The sequence below is a fragment of the Trichosurus vulpecula genome, chromosome 4 (genome assembly GCF_011100635.1).
Source record: "Trichosurus vulpecula isolate mTriVul1 chromosome 4, mTriVul1.pri, whole genome shotgun sequence".
In the NCBI taxonomy this organism is placed as follows: Eukaryota; Metazoa; Chordata; class Mammalia; order Diprotodontia; family Phalangeridae; genus Trichosurus; species Trichosurus vulpecula.
Window position 1 is genome coordinate 224491440 of NC_050576.1, and position 20422 is coordinate 224511861.

General features: G+C 41.5%; 1 protein-coding gene across 1 annotated transcript in view; it reads right to left on the reverse strand.

Moving 5' to 3' along the window:
* LOC118847029 (myosin-13) overlaps positions 1-20422 on the reverse strand; it is a 76964-nt gene that overhangs the window by 22436 nt on the left and 34106 nt on the right. The window contains exons 18-25 of the mRNA XM_036755662.1: positions 15920-16043; positions 14543-14679; positions 13664-13919; positions 12264-12506; positions 5447-5623; positions 3779-3924; positions 3586-3676; positions 783-1172 (exon numbers count right to left, since the gene is read on the reverse strand). Coding sequence (XP_036611557.1) covers positions 783-1172; positions 3586-3676; positions 3779-3924; positions 5447-5623; positions 12264-12506; positions 13664-13919; positions 14543-14679; positions 15920-16043 — 1564 coding nt within the window. The remainder of the gene's footprint in view (positions 1-782; positions 1173-3585; positions 3677-3778; positions 3925-5446; positions 5624-12263; positions 12507-13663; positions 13920-14542; positions 14680-15919; positions 16044-20422) is intronic.

Consider the following 20422-nt stretch of genomic DNA (forward strand, 5'->3'; position numbering starts at 1 on the left):
TGCTATGGAATAGTGGTTTGAGACCAAGAAAGCTGCTAAGAGACAGGGAGTTCACAGAAGCCAGATGCATATTTAAAGCAGTGAGTCTGGGTAGGAGTCAGGAAAGAACAGATATCTACAAAACATGACTTAATATAAGACCCTGAAACTAAGGTCAAGCCTACCTCAGATGAGAAGCTCTTCATAGTCTTTCTGCTATACTAGGACTTGTACTTGGCTTTTCTGCTATACAGGACTTGACTTCCCAGCTCTGGGAAAGGTAGGCTGCTGCGGTGAATTTCAATTCACTTACAAGATTCTCACAATCCTAGGTGACTCAGTGTATTGCTGACAAAAGCAGGCCAATTGGAAGGGTGGGATGGTGAGTGGGTGTGGCAGTGAGATGAATTCCATTTAGGATTTGAGGACATCTTAGTGGAAATGTCTACTAACAGGTGCTGAGGCAGCTGATGGACTTGGAGTCAGGAAGACCCATGTTCGAATCCTGCCTCAGACTGTATGAACTTGGGCAAGTCTGCCTCAATTTCCTCATCTATACAATTAAAATACCTGTCTCTCAGGGCTGTTGTGAGGAATAAATAAGAACATTAAAGTGTTTTAACAGCAAAGTGTTTTATAAGTCAGGTCTCTCTCTCTCTCTCTCTCTCTCTCTCTCACACACACACACACACACACACACACACACACAAGTGTTTTATAAGCCTGAATAAGAGCGACATACATTTTAGCTCCTATCACCAGAGTCATAAAATTGTAGAATTTTCTAAAACCTGTGAATGTACCTTAGATTTGGAGAGGCTTTCTACATTGCTGGCAAGGTCGTCGACCTCCATCTTCAATTCACTCTTCTCCTTCTCCAGTTTCTGCTTGACCCTCTGCAGGTTGTCGATTTGCTCCTGGAGCTCTGCCACGCTGTCCGCGTGCTTCTTGCGGAGGGCAGCCACGGTAGCCTCATGCTGCAAGGTGGTCTCTTCGAAGTCCCTCCGCAGCTTCTGGAATTCGGTCTCTCGCTTCTTGTTCAACTCCACCTGAGCCGAAGTGGCCCCGCCAGCTTGTTCCAGGCGCTCGCTGATCTCCTCGAGCTCCCTAGAGAGATCCGCGCGCTGCCTCTCAATCCTTCCTCGAAGTGTATGCTCAGCTTCAATTTCCTCCTCCACTTCTTCTATACGAGCCTACGATGTTCAGTTACATTTAGTTCAGCAAACATTTGTAGCATTTTACAATGTTTCGTGGGACTGTAGCCCTACAGAGATAAGGGATCCTGGAGACTAGTAACCCACCTTCTTATTTTACAGGTGAAGAAACTAACTTAAAGAGAGTAAGTGGCTTGCCCAAGATCGTGATGGCAGTAAATGTCAGAGGCAGGATATGAATGCACGTCTCTCCATTTCTCTGACTCGGTCCACATTCTTTCCAATGTACTGGGCCTCCTTCCTTAATAACTGAACTCCTACTATGTGCAAGGCACTGAGTTACACATGAGGATCTTACTTTCTAGTTGGGAAATAAGAAGTGCCAAAATAAATATGAAATATATACAAAATTAAACAAAGCAATTGAAGAGAGAATGAGTACTGACCCAGAAGGATCAATAAAGGCCTTGTTTAGGAAGTAGCATCTGAGCTATTCTTTGGAGGAACCTAGAGATTCTAAGGGGTGAAGATGAGGAGGGGGTGCAAGAGGACTACTTTTGCAAAGACACAGAACCTGTGTAAAGACACAACATCAGGAGAGCGGATGTTGTTTGTGGAGAACACCGAGTGGACCAGTTGGACTGGTAAGAGTGAGCCAGGGACACAGGAGAGCCATTGTAAGAATGGCATTAGAGACAGAGGAGTTTGTATTTTATTCCAGAGGGAGCAGTAAATAAAGGGCAGGGTCTGGAGTAAGGAAGACTCATCTTCCTGAGTTCAAATCAGGCTTCAGACACTTACTATGTGACTGGACAAGTCACTTAACCCTGTTTGCCTCAGTTTCCTCATCTGTAAAATGAGTTGGAGAAGGAAATGCAACCCACTCTAGTATCTTTGCCAAGAAAACCCCAAATGGAGTCACGAAGAGTCGGACATGATTGAAATGAATTAACAACAACTACTATTTTAAAGTAAGGCAGTGACACGATCTGATTGGTATGTTCAGAATATTAATGTGAGAACTATGTGGAGAATAGATTGGAAAGAGAAAAATCCTACTACTACTGTGACTAGCTAGCATTTATATAGCACTTTAAGATTTGAAAAACTCTTTGTCTATGTTATCTGATCCTCACAACAGCCCTATCAGGCAGGTGCTATTATGATCCCTATGAGGAAACTAGGGCTGATAACAGTTAAGTGACTTATCCAAGGTCAAATAGCTAGTAAGTGTCTGAGGCAGGATATGAAGTCAGATCTTCCTGACTCCAAATCCAGCATCTTTCTTAATATGCTCCCTAGAAGACGTGAGACTAAGAATCATGGGACCTTTCTATCTGACATGCAGCTGAAACCTTCCATATGTGCTGTTTTTCCCTTAGAATGTGAGCTCATTGAATGCAAGGACTGTCTTACTTTTCTATTTGTATCCCCAGTGCTGAGCTCATAGTATTTAATAAATGTTTCATTCATTCATTCATTCATTTCTTCACACTGGCATTTCCTGCTTACCTCTACCCATTAGAATCCTTAGCCTTCTTCAAAATTCAGCTTAATTTATGCCTCCTACATAAAACCTTTCCTAATTCCCCTAGCTTCTAGTGCCTCCCCCAGAAATTATCTTGTATTTACTTGGTATATTTTTCAGTCGACTTACAAGCTGCATCCTTCCCTCCTGCCTTCCTTCCTTCCTTCCTTCCTCCCTTTCTTCCTCCCTCCCTTCCTCCCTCTCTCCATCCCTTCTTCTTTCTTTATTTCTTTCTCTCTCTTCCCCTCCCTCCCTCCCTCCCTTCCTTCCTTCCTTCCTTCCTTCCTTCCTTCCTTCTTTCCTTCCTTCCTTCCTTCCCTCCTCCCTCTCTTCCTCCCTTCCTCCCTCTCTCCATTCCTTCTTTCCTTTCTTTCTCTCTTTCTTTCTTTTTCTCTTTCTTCCTTTTTTTCTTCCTTCCTTCCTCCCTCCCTCCCCCCTCCCGATCCCTCCCTCTTTCCGTATCTTCCTTCCTTCCTTCCCCTTCCTTCCTTCCCTCCTCCCTTTCTTCCTCCCTCCTCTCCTCCCTCTCTCTATCCCTTCGTCCCTTCCTTTTTTCTTTCCTTCTTTCTTTCTTTCTCTTTCTTTCTTTCTTTCTTTCTGTATGCCAAGTGCCTGGTTTCTGACACAAACTGGATGCTTGATGGAAATGTCCAGCAGGCTATTGTTAATACAGAACTGGAGGGTTCCCAAGTTTGCTTTGGAATAGGCTGAGGTTTTGGCTTGTGGGGATAAGGGAAGGTACCAATGGTTGGGGGAAAGAAGAGTAGGAAGGCACACAGCACAGAGTAGGGTAGAGCATAATTTCTCTACCTCTAATGTGAAGCAGGATGGATATTGGGATAAAGGAAAGGTAAATGTGGGGAAAGAAAGGGAAATTGAGAAGGCTTTTTTTTTTTTAGTAAGAAGAGTTTTAAAAAATTTTACCTGTAACTCCTTAATCTTCTTCTGCAAATGCAAACTCTGTACCTGCTCGTCCTCAACTCTGCTTTGTAACTGACTGATTTCAAATTCTTTCCTAGCAAAAATTCAAAAGCATATCAGGTGCCAGGCTTTGAAAATTGAATTTGGCTTTCAGACTTAATTTCAGAGATACAAAATGAAAAGGTCAACTTTATACTTTTTCATTTTTTCCTCATTTTGTTGTTTGTTGTTTTCTAAGTCCATGACAGATTCCTGGGATAGCTTCACATCCCCCTCAAGCTTCCTCTTTGTTCGTTCTAGTTCTGCTCGGAGCTTCTTTTCCTGTTCCAAAGAACCCTCTAGCTAGAAAGAGAAGAGATTAAGTTCAGTCTGAGCCAGGGGACATAAACTAGTCCATTTTATAGGATCATAGGGTTTAGAGTTGGAAGGGACTTTAGAAATCATCTTGTTCAACCCATTCATTTCTACAGATAAGAAAATCTAGACAATTTTATTGACTTGCACAAGGTCAGAGAGCTATTCTGTAGCACAGCCAGGAGTCAACTTAAGATCCTTTGAACTTGAAATCCAGTGCTTTCTACTAGCAAATAACATCATGTCCTTAAGGAGTTAGTTACTGGAAGTCAGTTTTTGCGTAAATACTCTAGGACCCCTTATCTCATGATGTGTGTTGGCTGCAGCCCTCCATGGTCAGGTAGGGAATGAGCCTGCCCAGATCTTCTGCTTCCAATGCATTTCCTCCTTCAACCCTGTGAAACGGAGGGGCTGGATTAGGTGATTTCTAAAGATCCCTTTTAGGTTGGAATCTCATTAAATCTGTGACTTCTTCCAGTCCTAAATCTGATGATTCTATGATTCTTTCTGGCCTGTACCCAGAGCATGCATATTGCTTGTACGTTGTTGTTTGTCCTTTGTCCTCGAAGAAGACCATGACATTGGGAAAGTGGTGTCGTGACTTGTAGTAGATTGGATTTAAGTGAGGCAGGGTTGTGCAAAGTCACCAGCCTCACTCTCTCCAAAGAGCTATCTGGGTCCAGTGGCAAGATATAGATGAGGACAACTAAAGAAAGATGCCACTGCTTCCCCTCCCTTACCTCTCCTCCCACCCTTGTACATTAGCCAGCTAAGAAATAAATGCTACTTTCTGGCATCCCTACAGCTGTGTACAGGGAGGGCTGGATCTCACATCTACCTCCCTCTTAAATTCATAGACACGCACCATACTTCATGGCACCGAGGAAGACTAAAATGTTAATATAGCTCAGTGGCTCAGTGGATAGAGCACTGGGCCTGGTGTCAGGAAGACATGAGTTCAAATTCAGCCTCAGCTGTTTGACCCTGGGCAAGTCACTTAACCTTGTTTGCCTCAGTTTCTTCATCTGTAAAACAGTATATTTGCCAAAAAACAGAACAAAACTACAACAAAAATCCATGGACAGTATTGGAGTGACATGGTCCACGAGGTCATGAAGAGTTAGACTCAACTGAACAACAATAGCAAAGTGTTAATGTACATACTCTTAACTCTAGAGGATATGGGCTGTGAATTTAACCAGAGGGGTTCCCTCTCCAATTGGTATTTACCTAGTCTGGTCTGAAGCAAGTTGAAGAAAGTTTTGGGGTCTATGTGTAGCCATAAGTGAATGAATGAATGAATGAATGAAATTCAAGTGTTAACAACAGTGCTGAGAAAAAAAAGTAATTTTTCATTGCCACAGAAGGAAAATTAAGGTTATATTGGAACTTTTTCATTTGAAAATTGAATCTTTAGCATTTACAGATGTGGGACAATGGTACTATAATTTCTATTCAGCACCGTATGCCCGGTGATTATTCATTCAGCCACCATACTGAATCTCCTTACATCATCTACTTGCTGTTCAAGTTTAACTTTCATTTTGATCAGACTGTTGACTTTGTCTTCTTCAGCCTGTAAATCATCTACGGTTTGCTGATGGGCATCCTGGAGAGACTTCTTTTCTTTGTTTAATTGAGAAATATTTGCTTCTAGAGCCGTCATCTCCTCAGAAAGATTCTTCACCTAGAAGAAATCGAACACACTTTAAATAAAGGAACAATGAAAATAGATGCTTCCTCTGAAGCCTTTGAACTCTGTTACCTCTCTGTAGCCCCTCATTATTCTTCACCATTCTTCTGGATTTGTATTTTGTCTTTTTTTTAACATTCCTCTACCAGCATGGTGCTTGAAATTTCCACCGATAGATTTACTCTTTTTGAGCAAAGGCTTTGTATCTTCAGAAACCCATCTTTAGATATTAACTATTCCTTAAAAAGTAGCTATTAATATCCACTAATATTAACATAGATTTATCAGAAGGCAGATCTCTGAGGGAAAAGAACATGAGACAGGTACATTTTAAGTGGGAGTGAATACAGAGGGAAGGAGAACAGAGAAAAATCTAAGGAGCATGGGGTGCTTCTTAGAGTAGGTATAATGATGGGATCCTTGCTTTTGAAGAGAGTACTTTGCATGGGAATGTGGAGAGGGAGGAAAGAAGGAAAGGTCAGCAGTACAGTAAAGGGGGATAAAAGGTTAGAAAGGCAACATAGAAAACACTGAAGAGAAACTTCACTTACTTCAGTCTAACACCGCTTTTGGGCATGACAACTTCAATATTTTATATACCACTCGGTCACATAGCATTAATAGCAAATTACTAGTGACATACCATTATGACATGGTAACTCATTTTAAGCAAAATATACTTCCTTAAAGGTTTAGAATCATAGACTATTACAGATGGAAAGGAACTTAGACATCTTTGGTTAATTACCTCACCCTTCACCCTTTATTTTACAAAACAGAAATTGGATATAAATGGAATTTTGGCAAATAGATTTATATTTTAATGCATTAGAGTAGTGTACTTTATAAGAGAATTCTGTAACAAACTGTTATTTATAGTTAACAATCAACACTTCAGTTTACCATTGGTGTAAAGGTTTGAGAGTCAGAAGACCTGGGTTCAAGTCACAGATTTAATGCTTACTAGAAAGCCTCATTTTCTCCATTGTAAAAAGGATATAGCAGTCCCTCTGCCCATTCCAAATCTGTATTTGAACTGGTAGGTTAAGCTTCTAGGGGTAACCCTGAGGGGTCAAGTTTCTGTTTCCCTCCTAAGCTCCCCCCCAAAAATGTGTGCCCACCATTAATAATTTGTTGTTGAGTCATTTTGGTCTTGTCAGACTCTTCGTGGCCCCATTTGGGGTTTTCTTGGCAAAGATACTGTAGTGGTTTGTCATTTCCTTCTCCAGCTCATTTTGTAGATGAGGAAACTGAGGCAAACTGGGTTAAGTGACTTGCCCAGGATCACACAGCTAGTATGTATCTGATGCTGGATTTAAATTCATGAAGATGAGTCTTCCTGATTTCAAGTCTAGAGCTCTGTCCACTGCACCACCTAGCTGCCCATTATTAATCAGCCAGTCACAATCCATTAAGTTTTAGAAAAGGCATTTACTGAGGAGGTATAAAACATTCCCCCCAAACTGAGGGCACACTCTCCCTTTGTACATGCATTTCCCTGGGGAGAGTAGGTTCAAACTTAAAGACACAAAGGTGGAGGGGCACACATATAGAGAACAACTGGCAAGGTATGCTGGCACTAGCTTACACTGCCTGGAGAGAGCCAATTTTCATTATGAGCATTTTTATCTTGGAAATCAGCAAACAGTACTCACGAGGGCTTGGATTGTTCTGTTGACTTAAGAAAGTGATGGAGAGGGGCAGCTAGGTGGCACAGTGGATAGAGCATTGGCCCTGGAGTCAGGAGGACCTCAGTTCAAATCTGGCCTCAGTCAGGAGCTGTGTGACCCTGGACAAATCACTCAATCCACATTGCCTCCAAAAAAAAAAAGAAAATGATGGAGAAAATGTATGATAACAAAGCAGATCAAACTTAAAAGCATATTGTACATACATTTGGGGGAGAGAGGGAAGAGTTAAACATTATCGGCACAACACTGGCTGAGGGATACCTCACAACTCTTGGCACTGAAGTCCTTTTCTCCCTTTGTGGAGCCCTCACCAAATCCTCCTGAGGTGTTGCTCCCTGCTGGGCCCCAAGTGTTTATGCCTTGGTTGAATCCAAGCTGGCACTTCTTGAAGACAGTTACATTTCCTGAAGTTGTCTTCCCTTTAGCAACTGCTTCTCTTTGTCCATTTTTCCTGTTTCTCTCCATTCCCAATGCAGAAAGTGCCATTGGCCATTGCTGCTCCAATGGCTGCTACCCTTTCCGACAGACTCCTCTGGCTCTGGTCCCAACTATAACTGCTCCATTAAATGCTGCCACCACTTCCGATCTGCTAAAGTAAAGGAAATACAGCGAGAGAAGCAAAGGCAGCCAGAATGAAGGCTTCTCATGCTCTCCTAGTTGTCTCCTAGCGTTAGCTGGCACGGGGTGGGATTGCCATCGCCCTAAGGCCATGTGAGCACCTTCTCTGGCATCACCATGATTTTGGACTGGAAAGGAAGGGGGGACTCTTTCCTCTTCCAGTTGAGTCCAGAGGGTGTGCTACCTGGAACAGCTCATCCAAGACATTGCTTTGGCACTTCCCATTCGAAGGCTCCTATTAGGGATATTTCTCCCAGAGCCTCTCAGGTTTTGGACACCCTAGTTTGCAGGGATCCACTAGGGAAAAATTAACATCGCTGTGTTGCTTTAGACTGTGATGGGAAAGTCTAGTGTGTTCCCTTTATGAGTCAGACCGATTCTTTTGAGATAATTTTTCCTCATTTGGATGCTCATGTATTGATATAAGTTATCTTAGTGTACTTGAGTTAATATCTGAATGGTTAAGTATGCTTCTATTTTATTATTTTCATGCTATGCCTATTTGATTTATGTTGTTAATTTGCTTGCATTGTAGCTACGATAGTTTAACTTTGCTCAGTTTGCCGCTGGCTATGTACACATAGTTTTTCTCATTTTTTATTTTGTAGGCCTCTTCTCATGATTGCTTTATGGTTGTTTGCTGTTGTGCATATTTGCTTTTGTTTTCTGGACATGCATATACTCCTGGGAGATGTGTTTGTAATGTATTCTACATGTAATTTAGACTTGTAGTCATTGATACAGCCTAAGAGATGATGCTTTGCATTATCTTATATCTACTGCATGTAATAGACACCGCACAATATATATGTGTATATCTCTATATACATACCCATATATACATATTTTTTTTTGTGCTTGGGACTTAAAGGTGATTGCCTAGGCTAATTATTCTGGTTCTATTACATACTGATAGATATTTCATGCTATTCTGTATTGTTCCAGATGCCAAGGTATTGAGGTTGAATTACAGGGGTCTGCAAGGACCCAAGAGGGATTTTCATCTAGAACTCCTTGGGGTTATACACAGAGGACAAAGGAAGGAAAAGGATAGTTATAAAATTAGAGTTTGGAAAAAAAGTTGAGGCTCTTCCTGCAGTGGAGAGATATGGATGCTCTAAGGAGGAAGAAGCTGCCTTTACTCTCAAGAATATTGTAATAGAGATACAGAAGCTGTCAGGTGAAAGGTCCTCCAATAAGGGGCAGAGGAAGAAAAGGAGAATAATAGTTGTCGATGATGCCTCTCTCTGTGGTACTGAGACAGGCATTGGTTGATCTGATGGCAGCAATTATCTTTCAGGGACCAATATCTAAGACATAATGGAAAATCTCCCAAGGTTTATCAAAATGGTTAACAACTTAGTCACTTTTGGACTAATGTGAATGCCATCTACTCCTCCTTCCCTCATCAGTGACTCAGGAGGCAGACAGACTGTAGCCTGAGATCACTGGGATTCCGATCACTGTATATGCCCTCGCTCTAACCTGGTTCAGTTTAGCAGTATGATGTGGAAGCCAACAAAGCTAAAGCAGTGGGATAATGTAATTGAGCTGCATTTAGGAAGGCAGAGTTTTCATGAACAAAGATGTAATAATCCAATTGTACTTTGTCCTAATTTGGAGAATTGAGTTCAAGAGGGACTTATATGATAAGCTGAAGGAAAAGCAACCAGGATGGTGAAGGCTTTGAGTTTAAGACATGTGATCATCTGTTGAAGGAACTGCATGTTTAGCCTGGAGAAAAGAGGACTCAGGGGAGACATGGTAGCTGTCTTCCAATTTTTGGAAATCTGTTTTTTAGAAAAAGTGTCAGATTTGTTCTTTTTTGGCCCCAGAGAGCAGAAGCAGGAGCAGTGAGTGGAAGGTACAAAGAATTCAATTTAAGTTTGATGTCAGGAAAAACTTAACAATCAGCTGTCCAAAAGAGGAATGACTAGCCTCAAGAGGTAGTGGTTACCCCTATATGATAGTGTTCAAGCAAAGGCTTATTAGGTATGATATAATATGACAGTTCCTTTCATGTATGGGTTAGAGATTGCTTCTAACTCTGTGACTTTATGATCTATGTCAAATTGATTGTTTTGAGTCTCTTTTGTGCATGGTACTGGTGAAGCAGATGAAAAGTCAGTGCCCAGGACTACCAGAAACTTTAGAAAACTTTGGAAGAATTGAGGATATGGACCAAATCTACAAAATCAAAATCACTCAATTTTCCAAGGAAAGAAAACTTTTTGACTAGGGAAGAGTGCCATGGCATGCCTGAGGAGGCTCAGTCGCCAGTTCTTAGAGCGTGCTCAGATTATTCTCTGCTAGCTTCTAACTGAGCTTTCTGAAGGCTTACAGTGAGTCTACTTGGTCACAGTTATCACTGTGAGTTCTTCGGCAGGTCTTACACCCCTATAGCAGCTGCTAGCAGATTGTTGCTACGTTTGATGATTTTGAAAAGCTGATGACTCTGGAATTCTAGAGCCAGTTAAAGAAGTGACCTCTGACTGCTGAGGCCTCTCTTAGGCACAGCTGTCAAGATGCCAACATGTGGCTAGTCAGCATGATCCTAGGCAGGGTCCTTCTTCTCTACCTCCATGGTCATGGCCATGTGGCAGCTAGGCCTACGAGACTTTACTAGGTAAATCCGCCACTTGCCTTTATGTCTCTTGCTGGATCTCCTGCAGTCCCTAAGGCATCTACAAGAATGGTTTAGTTGCAGCTGCTGCAGAGATGTGGTCTAGAGCATCGAGGACAATGTCCACCGGAGGAGTGGTAGCCAGATTGCAGTGCTACATTATAAGGGTCCATGGCAAAATCTGGAATAGGAGTAGAAAGACACCAAGGGAAAATAGACAATACTGCATGATCGTCATTCAAGTATAAAAAGCTTCAGGGAGTGTGATGCCTCCACAAGTGTTGCTATGGACTCAGATAGAGGCCTGGACCCCTGGGGCCCAGCTGGGCTTCTGCCTAGTGGGGGGCTGCACCTAAGGGGTGGTCTCCACAAAGGATTTAGAGTGCAGGAATTGGGAGGTACCACTGGGGACTTTACATGATTGTGCCAGGGAAGGGTTTGTCCCCAGTTTAAAGGAATGTTTTATACTCCTTGTTCTCATTAGTTTGGTGCTGCTAATTGTTAGTAAGGAGCACAAAAGTGTGGGTGTGGCCTTGGGCAAGGAAACGACAGTACTGAAAACCCAGACTCAGAGTTAGCCCTAGAAGCGTGAGGGAGAAGGTAGCTGCCTCCGTTTTGGGGACCCAGCTTACCAGTCCAAGTGCAGGATGGGGGTGAGAGGAGTAAGCCCGGGGGAGCTCTCCAAGGGGATATCATTTTGTTTACGTCTCTCACTGGATTGTGAGGAAAGTGTTTTGTGAGACTGATAAAGTTATATAAATGTGCACTGTTACCTACATATGTTGATCATATTTTAGAGCTGGAAAGAACCTGAGAAGCTACATGGTCTACCTCCCCATGTAACAGATAAGAAAACTAAGGCCTAGAGAGTGAACTGACTTGAACCTAAGTCCTGTGGACTCCAAACCTGTATTCTTTCTGTCTTGTACCACAGTATTTCTCTTGAGTTTATTCAAAGTGAAAATACAATTGTATTTTCAGCATTTCAACATGGTCTTAGAATGAATAATTCTTAATTTTTTTGGTTCTACGATTAACTGTCCCCATCTACTTTTTTATTTTTTCATTATATTGGCAGTTAGGAAGCACAGTAGGCTGCTGAGTGAGCACTGGTCTTGGAGTTAGGAAAACCTGGGTTCAAATCTGGCCTTATACATTTACTAGAGGTGTAACCCTGGGCAAGTCGCTTAGCCTCTGTTTGCCTCAGTTTCCTCATCAGTAAAATGAGGATAATAATAGCACTAGCTCCCGGGGCTATTGTCAGGACCAAATGAAATATTCGTAAAGCACTTAACACCGTGCCGACACACAGTAGGTGCTTAATAAATGCTTTTTTCCTTCCTTCGTTCCTTGGGCTTTTGCAGTGTGTTATATAACTAAGTAAACGATCACTTTTTTTAAATACCAAGTTACAGTTATGGATAGCGGTGTGTTGGATGCTCTTTGTCTCAAGTAAAACTTTGGTGTTGTTGCCATGTCACTATTCTGTTTCAATGCCGGAAGTGGAGGGTTTTGGAATGGCATCCCAGACCAAGGATGAGTAACAGAATGGGCCTTTGGGGACTCCAGTTGTCCTTTCTACCCTTTTTCCTGTATCTCTATGGCTGAAACAAGTGTACTCCCTGTTTCAACTCCTTCCTTGCCATATGGCTACCAGGGAGTGTCTCATGCGGAGAGATTTTTCCTAGCGTGATGGTTCCACCTTGTTCTCTGTTGCGTGCTTCTCTTTTTCTACTTTAGTCAGGGTCAGTTCTAGGTCATCGATGTCTTTCTTGAGCGATGAGCATTCATCTTCCAATTTCCTTTTCTTGGCAACTAATTCAGAATTTGTGTCTTCCTCCTCCTCCAGTCTCTCACTTAGCTCTTTAATTTTAGCTTCCAGTTGGATCTTGCTCTTAATTAGCCCCTCACATCTCTCTTCGGCATTCATCAGATTTTCAGTTTCCTGGAAGAAAATTTCCACGGTTATCTCCATTCCAGTGCCACAGAAGGCACTGGTTATCTTTTTTTCTAAAAGCTTAAGATACGTGATAGCTCGGATAAGGTAGGGCATGATCTAGGCATGATATGAAAGAGAACAGCACTTAAGTGCGGTCTCGGGCAATTCTAGGTGCTTTCATTCCTTCAATAGAATGTAAGCCACTTGAGGGCAGAATTGCTTCTTTTTTTGTTTTTGTACCCCCTGCACTTAGCACAACACCTGGCACATAGTGGTAAACTATTAAATTAAAAAATAAACGTCAAAATTAATCATTTAACTCAACAGTCATTTGTTAGGTGCTTATAATGTGCAACATCCTATGCTAAATGCTGTGGGGAAGATGCACAGGGTGATAAGACATGGCCCCAGATCTCTGGTGGCTCACATACTAGTAGGGGAAGTAAGGCACGCACACAAATAACTTGTTTATACAAGTTAGACTATGAAAAACAAAAAAGTGGGATGACAGTTACATCAGATGAGGGAGACATCAGTGCTGCCAATAGGGAGCAGATAGCTTGCTTGTGTGTCTGGGGCAACTGAAATAAGCAAGGCACACTTAAGGAATTCAGGAAAACACAAATTCTCTCAAGGAACATTGCTAATTATTGCTAATGTTTTATCAGAAAAGTTATCTCATTTCCTCTAAACATTTTAAAAGGGCTCTTGCATTATTAAGTGATTTTATTACATTCAAGAGACTGTTTTGCCCCTCTCAGAACATATCTTCATAATGGCTAGCCATGGGGAAATGTTTTGAAGGGAAAAGAAATTAACTTTTATGGCAAGGGAAAGCTATATTTGGATTTTCAGCAGGAGGCTCCGAGGCGCCATTATAGGATATGACCACTGGGTGGCACCATGGTATCTTTGATAGGAGTAATTGCTGCTCAAAATACAGAACCTAGCATATGTTGAGTCTATTTTTAGAGGAGGCGGCAGGGGATAAAATTCACCTTCATCTGTAGTTAGACCTCTTTATTACAGCAGCGTTTGGACCTCAGGTGTTTCCTGTCCCATTTATCTCACTCCCTACAAACATTCACGATAACCCTGTGGACCCCCAAACTCTGCCCTATCTACCCTTTGCTCTTTCCTCTCTCCCATCAGAAGCTACTTACAGACTGGACCTGAAGCTGAAGATCATTCTTTTCCTGTAGCAAGGAGACCATTTTCTCCTCCAGCTCTTTCCTTTTAGCTTCAGATTTGGCTAAGTCTTCCTTGGCTTTCTCAAAGTCTTGCTTCATGGTGGCCATCTCCTTCTCAGCTTCTGCACTCTTGAGAAGGGGTTTGATTTTGAAGAATAGATTCATCCAGGGCCAATGCTTGACATTCATGAATGCTCGAATGTTGTACTGGATGCAAAAGATGGAATCTCTGTAAATTAATTAGGACAGAGCTTAATGGAACTGAGTAATGCTTGTTGCATCCATTTCCCCCAAGAACAACATTGCCTTCTCAACCATGCTGTACCCTTGTAGAATATGTAGGAAGGGCTGTAGCCTCCTTCAGTTCTGGAATTGTATCTTATTTCATCTTTATATTCTTAACTCTTATAAAATGCCTTGCACAGAATAAATCCTTACTGGATATTTGTTAAATTGGAGTGAGCTTATAGCCAAAGTTACAGACTCAGGGAGATAGTCTGGCCAGATTTTGAAAGGAAGGAGAGAGAGAGAGGGAAAGGGAAAGAGAGAGAGGGGAAAGAAAGAGGGAGAGAGGGAGAGGGAGAGGGAAAGGGAGAGAGAGAGAGAGAGAGAGAGAAAGAGAGAGAGAGAGAAAGAGGAGAGAGGGAGAGGAAAAGAGAGAGAGGGAGAGGAAAAAAGAGAGAGAGAGAGAAAGAGAGAGAAAGAGATCCTCTGCTAATATTAAGAATAAACACCTGAGCTATAAAGCAGTTAATGCCTTGAGGCACAAATTTCTAAGGCCCAAAGCAAATGGTGACAAATCATTTACTGAGAAGAAATATTTTCAGCTGAGAAGAACAAGGGCCCCCTTACCTCCTTGCTACCATCTTCTTTAATTCCACTCGCATTAGGTAGCCTCTGCACAGAGCCTGGGTACGGGTGATGAGAATCACTAACTTCTCGTCTCTCATCTCTTCCAACAACCCCAGAAGACCAGCTTTGAAAAACACCTGTAATGAGGGCAGTAAATAAAAGTCATTGTTCATCATGTCGCTAATCACAGGGTTCTATTCTTTCTTTTGAGCTGGGAGCTAACAGTGTACTCTCAGGCATGTGTTGACTTAGTTCCCCTCTCTGCTATCTTTCCTAATTCGTTAGTGCATTTTTTTTGAGGGGGGAAGGCAGGGCAATTGGGGTTAAGTGACTTGCCCAAGGTCACACAGCAAGTACATGTGTCAAGTGTCTGCAGCAGGATTTGAACTCAGGTCCTCCTGACTCCAAGGCCAGTGCTCTACTCACTGCGCCACCTAGCCACCCGTTGGTGCATTTTGATTAGAGAATTCCATTACTTTGCTCATCTGCACCACTCTTTTCAACAGCCCCTGTCTTCTTTTCTTTCCCTCATTCACCCCTCTGTCCCTGAGGTAGGAATTCATTCTCTTTGGTTTCCTGAGGCCTAGCTCTGGTTCAGGCTGAATTGCTTCCTAGGGCGCTCTTTTGATTCTCCAAGGGGATAGCTCTACCTGGTCCCCAGCTTCTTCCAAGATGTCACTACTTACACAGCTCACTTCTCTTTGATTTCTCGCTTTTTTCTTTTATTACTTTTCTTTTTCTGACACTCGTATGTGAAAATTACTGTGTCTTTCCTATATGGTTTAACTGTGTCTTTGAGTATAGTTTCTAGTTTCTTCCTTTGCCAGTGTCCCTTAGACAAGATAATATATGTGTCTTTCCTATATGGTTCAACTATGTCTTTGAGTATAGTTTCTAATTTCTTCCTTTGCCAGTGTCCCTTACACAAGATAATATATGTGTCTTTCCTATATGGTTTAACTATGTCTTTGAGTATAGTTTCTAGTTTCTTCATTTGCCAGTGTCACTTACACAAGATAATATATGTAGAGCTGGAAGGGACCTCTCAGGCCCCCTAGTCTAAACTCTTAATTTTACAGAAGCCCAGGAAGGATAAGATTGCCCACGGTTACACATGGAATAAACATTAGAGACAGTGTTTGCCCCTAAGTCTTCTGACTGGAGTCAGTATTCTTTTTCACTGCGGCGCACTCTGTGTGGGCTTCAGGCTATAAAGGCAGCTCCTTTTACCTAGACTGCACAGAAGGGCACAATGTGTTTTCTAATGGTGGCAGCCAGGAAGACCCACACAAGCATATTTGAGTCAATAAACAGTCTTCTGGAGTGTTGTATTACAGCTGTTTTCAGTAGTGCTTTAGAGGTAGTAGTGGTTCTAACCTTGGTGTGACCAAATCTATATTGTTCATGATCCACATCGATGGAAGAAAGAAGCTTTTCAGAGGCATTCTTGCTGTCAATAAATTGCCCTTCAGGGATAGCACTGGCGTTGAGGATCCTGTACCTGTACCAGGAAAGAAGCCACAGGTCAGTCCTGGAAAGGAGGAGTACAAGGCCATAATCAGATTCCCTGTAACCACAATAGCTCTGAGACAGTTCTGCTGGCTCAGTGTTTGTGAAAACCTTCCGTTCAGGTCCCAAGGTTTCCCACCAGCTTGATTTTTCATAAGAAGCCAGAGAAACTTATAAATGTATGCTCATGGATGGTAGTTTAAGAAGGGACAAAAAAATTGATCTTTGCCAAACATCTATTTGTGTCAGTGTATAGTAGACAATTGGACATCCTCTGGACCATAGGGCCATCTTATGAAGTCTGGTAAGTTGTATCAGTTCATAAGGTTTTCATCAAAACCAATTCCATTGGCTACATGGGAAAACTACCATATGGGGAGTGGGGAAATCAATATACTCAGGTGATAGTCAGTCCTGGCCCTGCTAAATAATTTAAATAGCCTTGAGCAAGTCTCTTAGTTTCTCTGGGTCTCATTTTCTTCAACCAAATTGAGATAATAGTGAAAATACTTGGAAAATGTTAAAAATTCCATAAAAACACAAGGTTTATTATTATGTCCACCAGGACTATTGTTATTGATACTAATTATTGTTAAACAATAATATTATTTGGTTAATTAAATACTTACCAGTTTTCTCTCGTTCTCGTCCTTCCCCTAGTAGTTTATATTCTTGGGCTAATTGAACACGAGGCTTTTGAGGCCTGTTGTTGCTGATTCTTACTCATCCAATCTGTTCCATTGACCTACTTCTCTCCTTTCTAACCCATACAAAAAAGATTTTTATGATTACTGCTTTACAGTATAGTTTGGGGCCTACACGTGTACTTCCCTCCTCGTTATCCTTAGTGTTTCACTGAGATTCGAGACTTTTGTTCCTCCCAATGAAATTTGCTGTTATTTTGCCTATTTTAAGTAACCTCTTGGTCACTTGATTGGCATGCCACTAAATCTATAAGTTAATTTGGGTAGTATCATCATTTCTATTATGCTGAAATAGCTCTACCATGAGGAATGAATAGCACCCCTCCAATTATATAAGCCTTGCTTTATTTCTGTAAAATGTTTTACAATTTTATTTATATAAGTATTGATTATTTTGGCAGATTGACTTCCAGATATTTTATAAATATAGCTTTTTTGAATGAATTTTCTTTTTATATCATTGCTTCTTGGTTTTTATTTTGCTACATAAAAATGATAGATATGGTTTGTATCCCTGCATTCCAGGAGCCATTAATTCTTTAAATTAGTTTATTTGCTGACTTTCTGGAGTTTTCTAAGTAAAACATCATTCCAATCTTGCAAATAAGGTTAATTTTTACCTCCTCTTTCTGCCAGCAATAATGTATGTAATTCCTTTCCCTTTTCTTATTGTTCTAGTTCTAGCACCTTTAAAACTATGCCAAATAATAGAGGGGAGAAGAGGGCAGCTTTGCATTGCTGTCCTATTTATTAGAAAACTCTGTAGTATTTGTTTATTATAAATAATGTTAGCTTTTGGTTTTAGACATATACTTTTATTATGGAAAGGGTCCTTTTATACCTCTCCTATTTAAATATTTTTTTCATAAATAAGTACAGTATTTTGTTAAAGACTTTTTTCATCTATTGATATAATCATGTTGGTTTTCCTGCTGTACATATGATTTATATGATAATTGTCTTTCTAATGTTGTATGTTCCCTATAACCATGTAATAATAACAGCTCATATTTATGTAATTCTTTGTAGTTTACAAATTGCTTTCTTCACAAAGATGAAGTGAGGTAGTCAGGAAGAGATATGTACAGGTGAGCATTACCTTAGCTACATAGATGCTTCTATCTCCTGAGCTGTGTCTCATGGAAACTGGGCGGCATCAGAATTTAAGGTACACTGTTTTGGGCTGAAAGATATTTGAGATCAGAGCTACATCAGAATGTCCCGTGCTCTGGGAACTGCTATTTTGGGGAGCCTGCAATGCTTGATCCTGAGCCATTAGATTCAGGTGGATCAATGTATCCATAACAAGAATCAGTTAAAGAAAACAGGAGCAGCCTTTGAATCTTCTTTCAGCTCCATGCCTAAGGAGTATTTCTAGAGATTGTAAAAGGGAAAGTCTGATTGAATTTAGAAAAATCATAAGATCAGATGAGTAGGGGCGGAGCCAAGATGGCAGCTGGAAATGAAGGGACTAGCGTGAGCTCCCTGCCGAGTCCCTCCAAAAACCTATAAAAAAATGGCTCTGAATCAATTCTAGAACTGCAGAACCCACAAAACAGCAGAGGGAAGCAGGGCTCCAGCCCAGGACAGCCTGGATGGTCTCTGGGTGAGGTCTATCCCACATGGACCTGGGAGCTGAGAGTGGAGCAGAGCAGAGCCCAGCGTGAGCAGCTCAGACCAACCAGACCAGGAGCTGGGCAGAGCAGGACCTAGTGCCCTGAATCAGTGAGCTGCGGCAGTTACCAGACTTCTCAACCCACAAACACCAAGGACAGCGGAGAAGGTTAGTGGGAAAAGCTGCGGGAGTGGAAGAAGTTCGCGGTTCGGCCACCACCCCCTGGGACAGTGGAGGTGAGGCAGCTACAGCTGCTGTTGCTTCTGGCCCCATGCCCACCTGGTGGGAGGAATTAAGTGGCAGATCAGAGCAGGAGTGCACAGCCTGCTGAAGATCTAAGCCCAGTCCAGGTTGGGGGTTCTTGGGGAAGGAGGAGTGCTGGTGTGGCAGAGCTGGAGCATCCCCCCCAAACGTGGAACATAAAACTCTTTAGTCTACAAGCAGTCATACCCCGCTGAAAAACTCAAGGGTCAAGTTGGTTGGGAATATGGCCAGACAGCGAAAACACACCCAGATTCAGTCTCAGACTTTGGATTCTTTCTTTGGTGACAAAGAAGACCAAAACATACAGCCTAAAGAAGTCAACAAAGTGCAAGAGCCTACACCAAAAGCCTCCAAGAAAAACATGAACTGGTCTCAGGCCATGGAAGAGCCCAAAAAGGATTTGGAAAAGCAAGTTAGAGAAGTAGAGGAAAAATTGGGAAGAGAAATGAGAAGGATGCGAGAAAACCATGAAAAACAAGTCAATGATTTGCTAAAGGAGACCCAAAAAAATACTGAAAAATGCACTGAAGAAAACAACACCTTAAAAAATAGACTAACTCAAATGGCAAAAGAGCTCCAAAAAGCCAATGAGGAGAATGCCTTGAAAGGCAGAATTAGCCAAATGGAAAAGGAGGTCCAACGGACCACTGAAGAAAATAGTACCTTAAAAATTAGATTGGAGCAAGTGGAAGCTAGTGACTTTATGAGAAATCAAGATATTATAAAACAGAACCAAAGGAATGAAAAAATGGAAGACAATGTGAAATATCTCATTGGAAAAACCACTGACCTGGAAAATAGATCCAGGAGAGATAATTTAAAAATTATTGGACTACCTGAAAGTCCATGATCAAAAAAAGAGCTTAGATATCATCTTTCAAGGAAATTATCAAGGAGAACTGCCCTGATATTCTAGAGCCACAGGGGCAAAATAGAAATTGAAAGAATCCACTCGATCGCCTCCTCAAATAGATCCCAAAAAGAAATCTCCTAGGAATATTGTTGCCAAATTCCAGAGCTCCCAGATCAAGGAGAAAATACTGCTAAGCAGCCAGAAAGAAACAATTTGAGTATTGTGGAAACCCAATCAGAATAACCCAAGATCTGGCAGCCTCTACATTAAGAGATTGAAGGGCTTAAAATACGATATTCCGGAGGTCAATGGAGCTAGGATTAAAACCTAGAATCACCTACCCAGCAAAACTGAGTATCATGCTCCAAGGCAAAATATGGATTTTCAATAAAATAGAGGACTTTCAGGCTTTCTCAGCGAAAAGACCAGAGCTGAATAGAAAATTTGACTTTCAAACACAAGAATCAAGAGAAGCATGAAAAGGTAAACAAGAAACGGAAATTGCAAGGGACTTACTAAAGTTGAACTGTTTTGTTTACATTCCTACATGGAAGATGATGAGTATGATTCATGAGACCTCAGTATTAGGGTAGTTGAAGGGAATATCCATATATATATATGTTAATGTATATATATATAAGTGAATGTGTTTGTATGTATATATCTATGTGTATGTGTATTATGTGTATATATATATGTGTGTGTGTTTATATATGTATATATATATATGTAAAAGAGAGAGAGCAGACATAGGGTGAGTTGAAGATGAAGGGAAGATATCTAAAAGAAATAAATGAAATTAAGGGATGAGAGAGTAACATACTGAGAGAGGGAGATAGGGAGAGATAGAATGGGGTGGATTATCTCGCATAAAGGTGGCAAGAGGAAGCAGTTCTATGGGAGGAGGGGAGAGGGCAGGTGAGGGGGGAATGAGT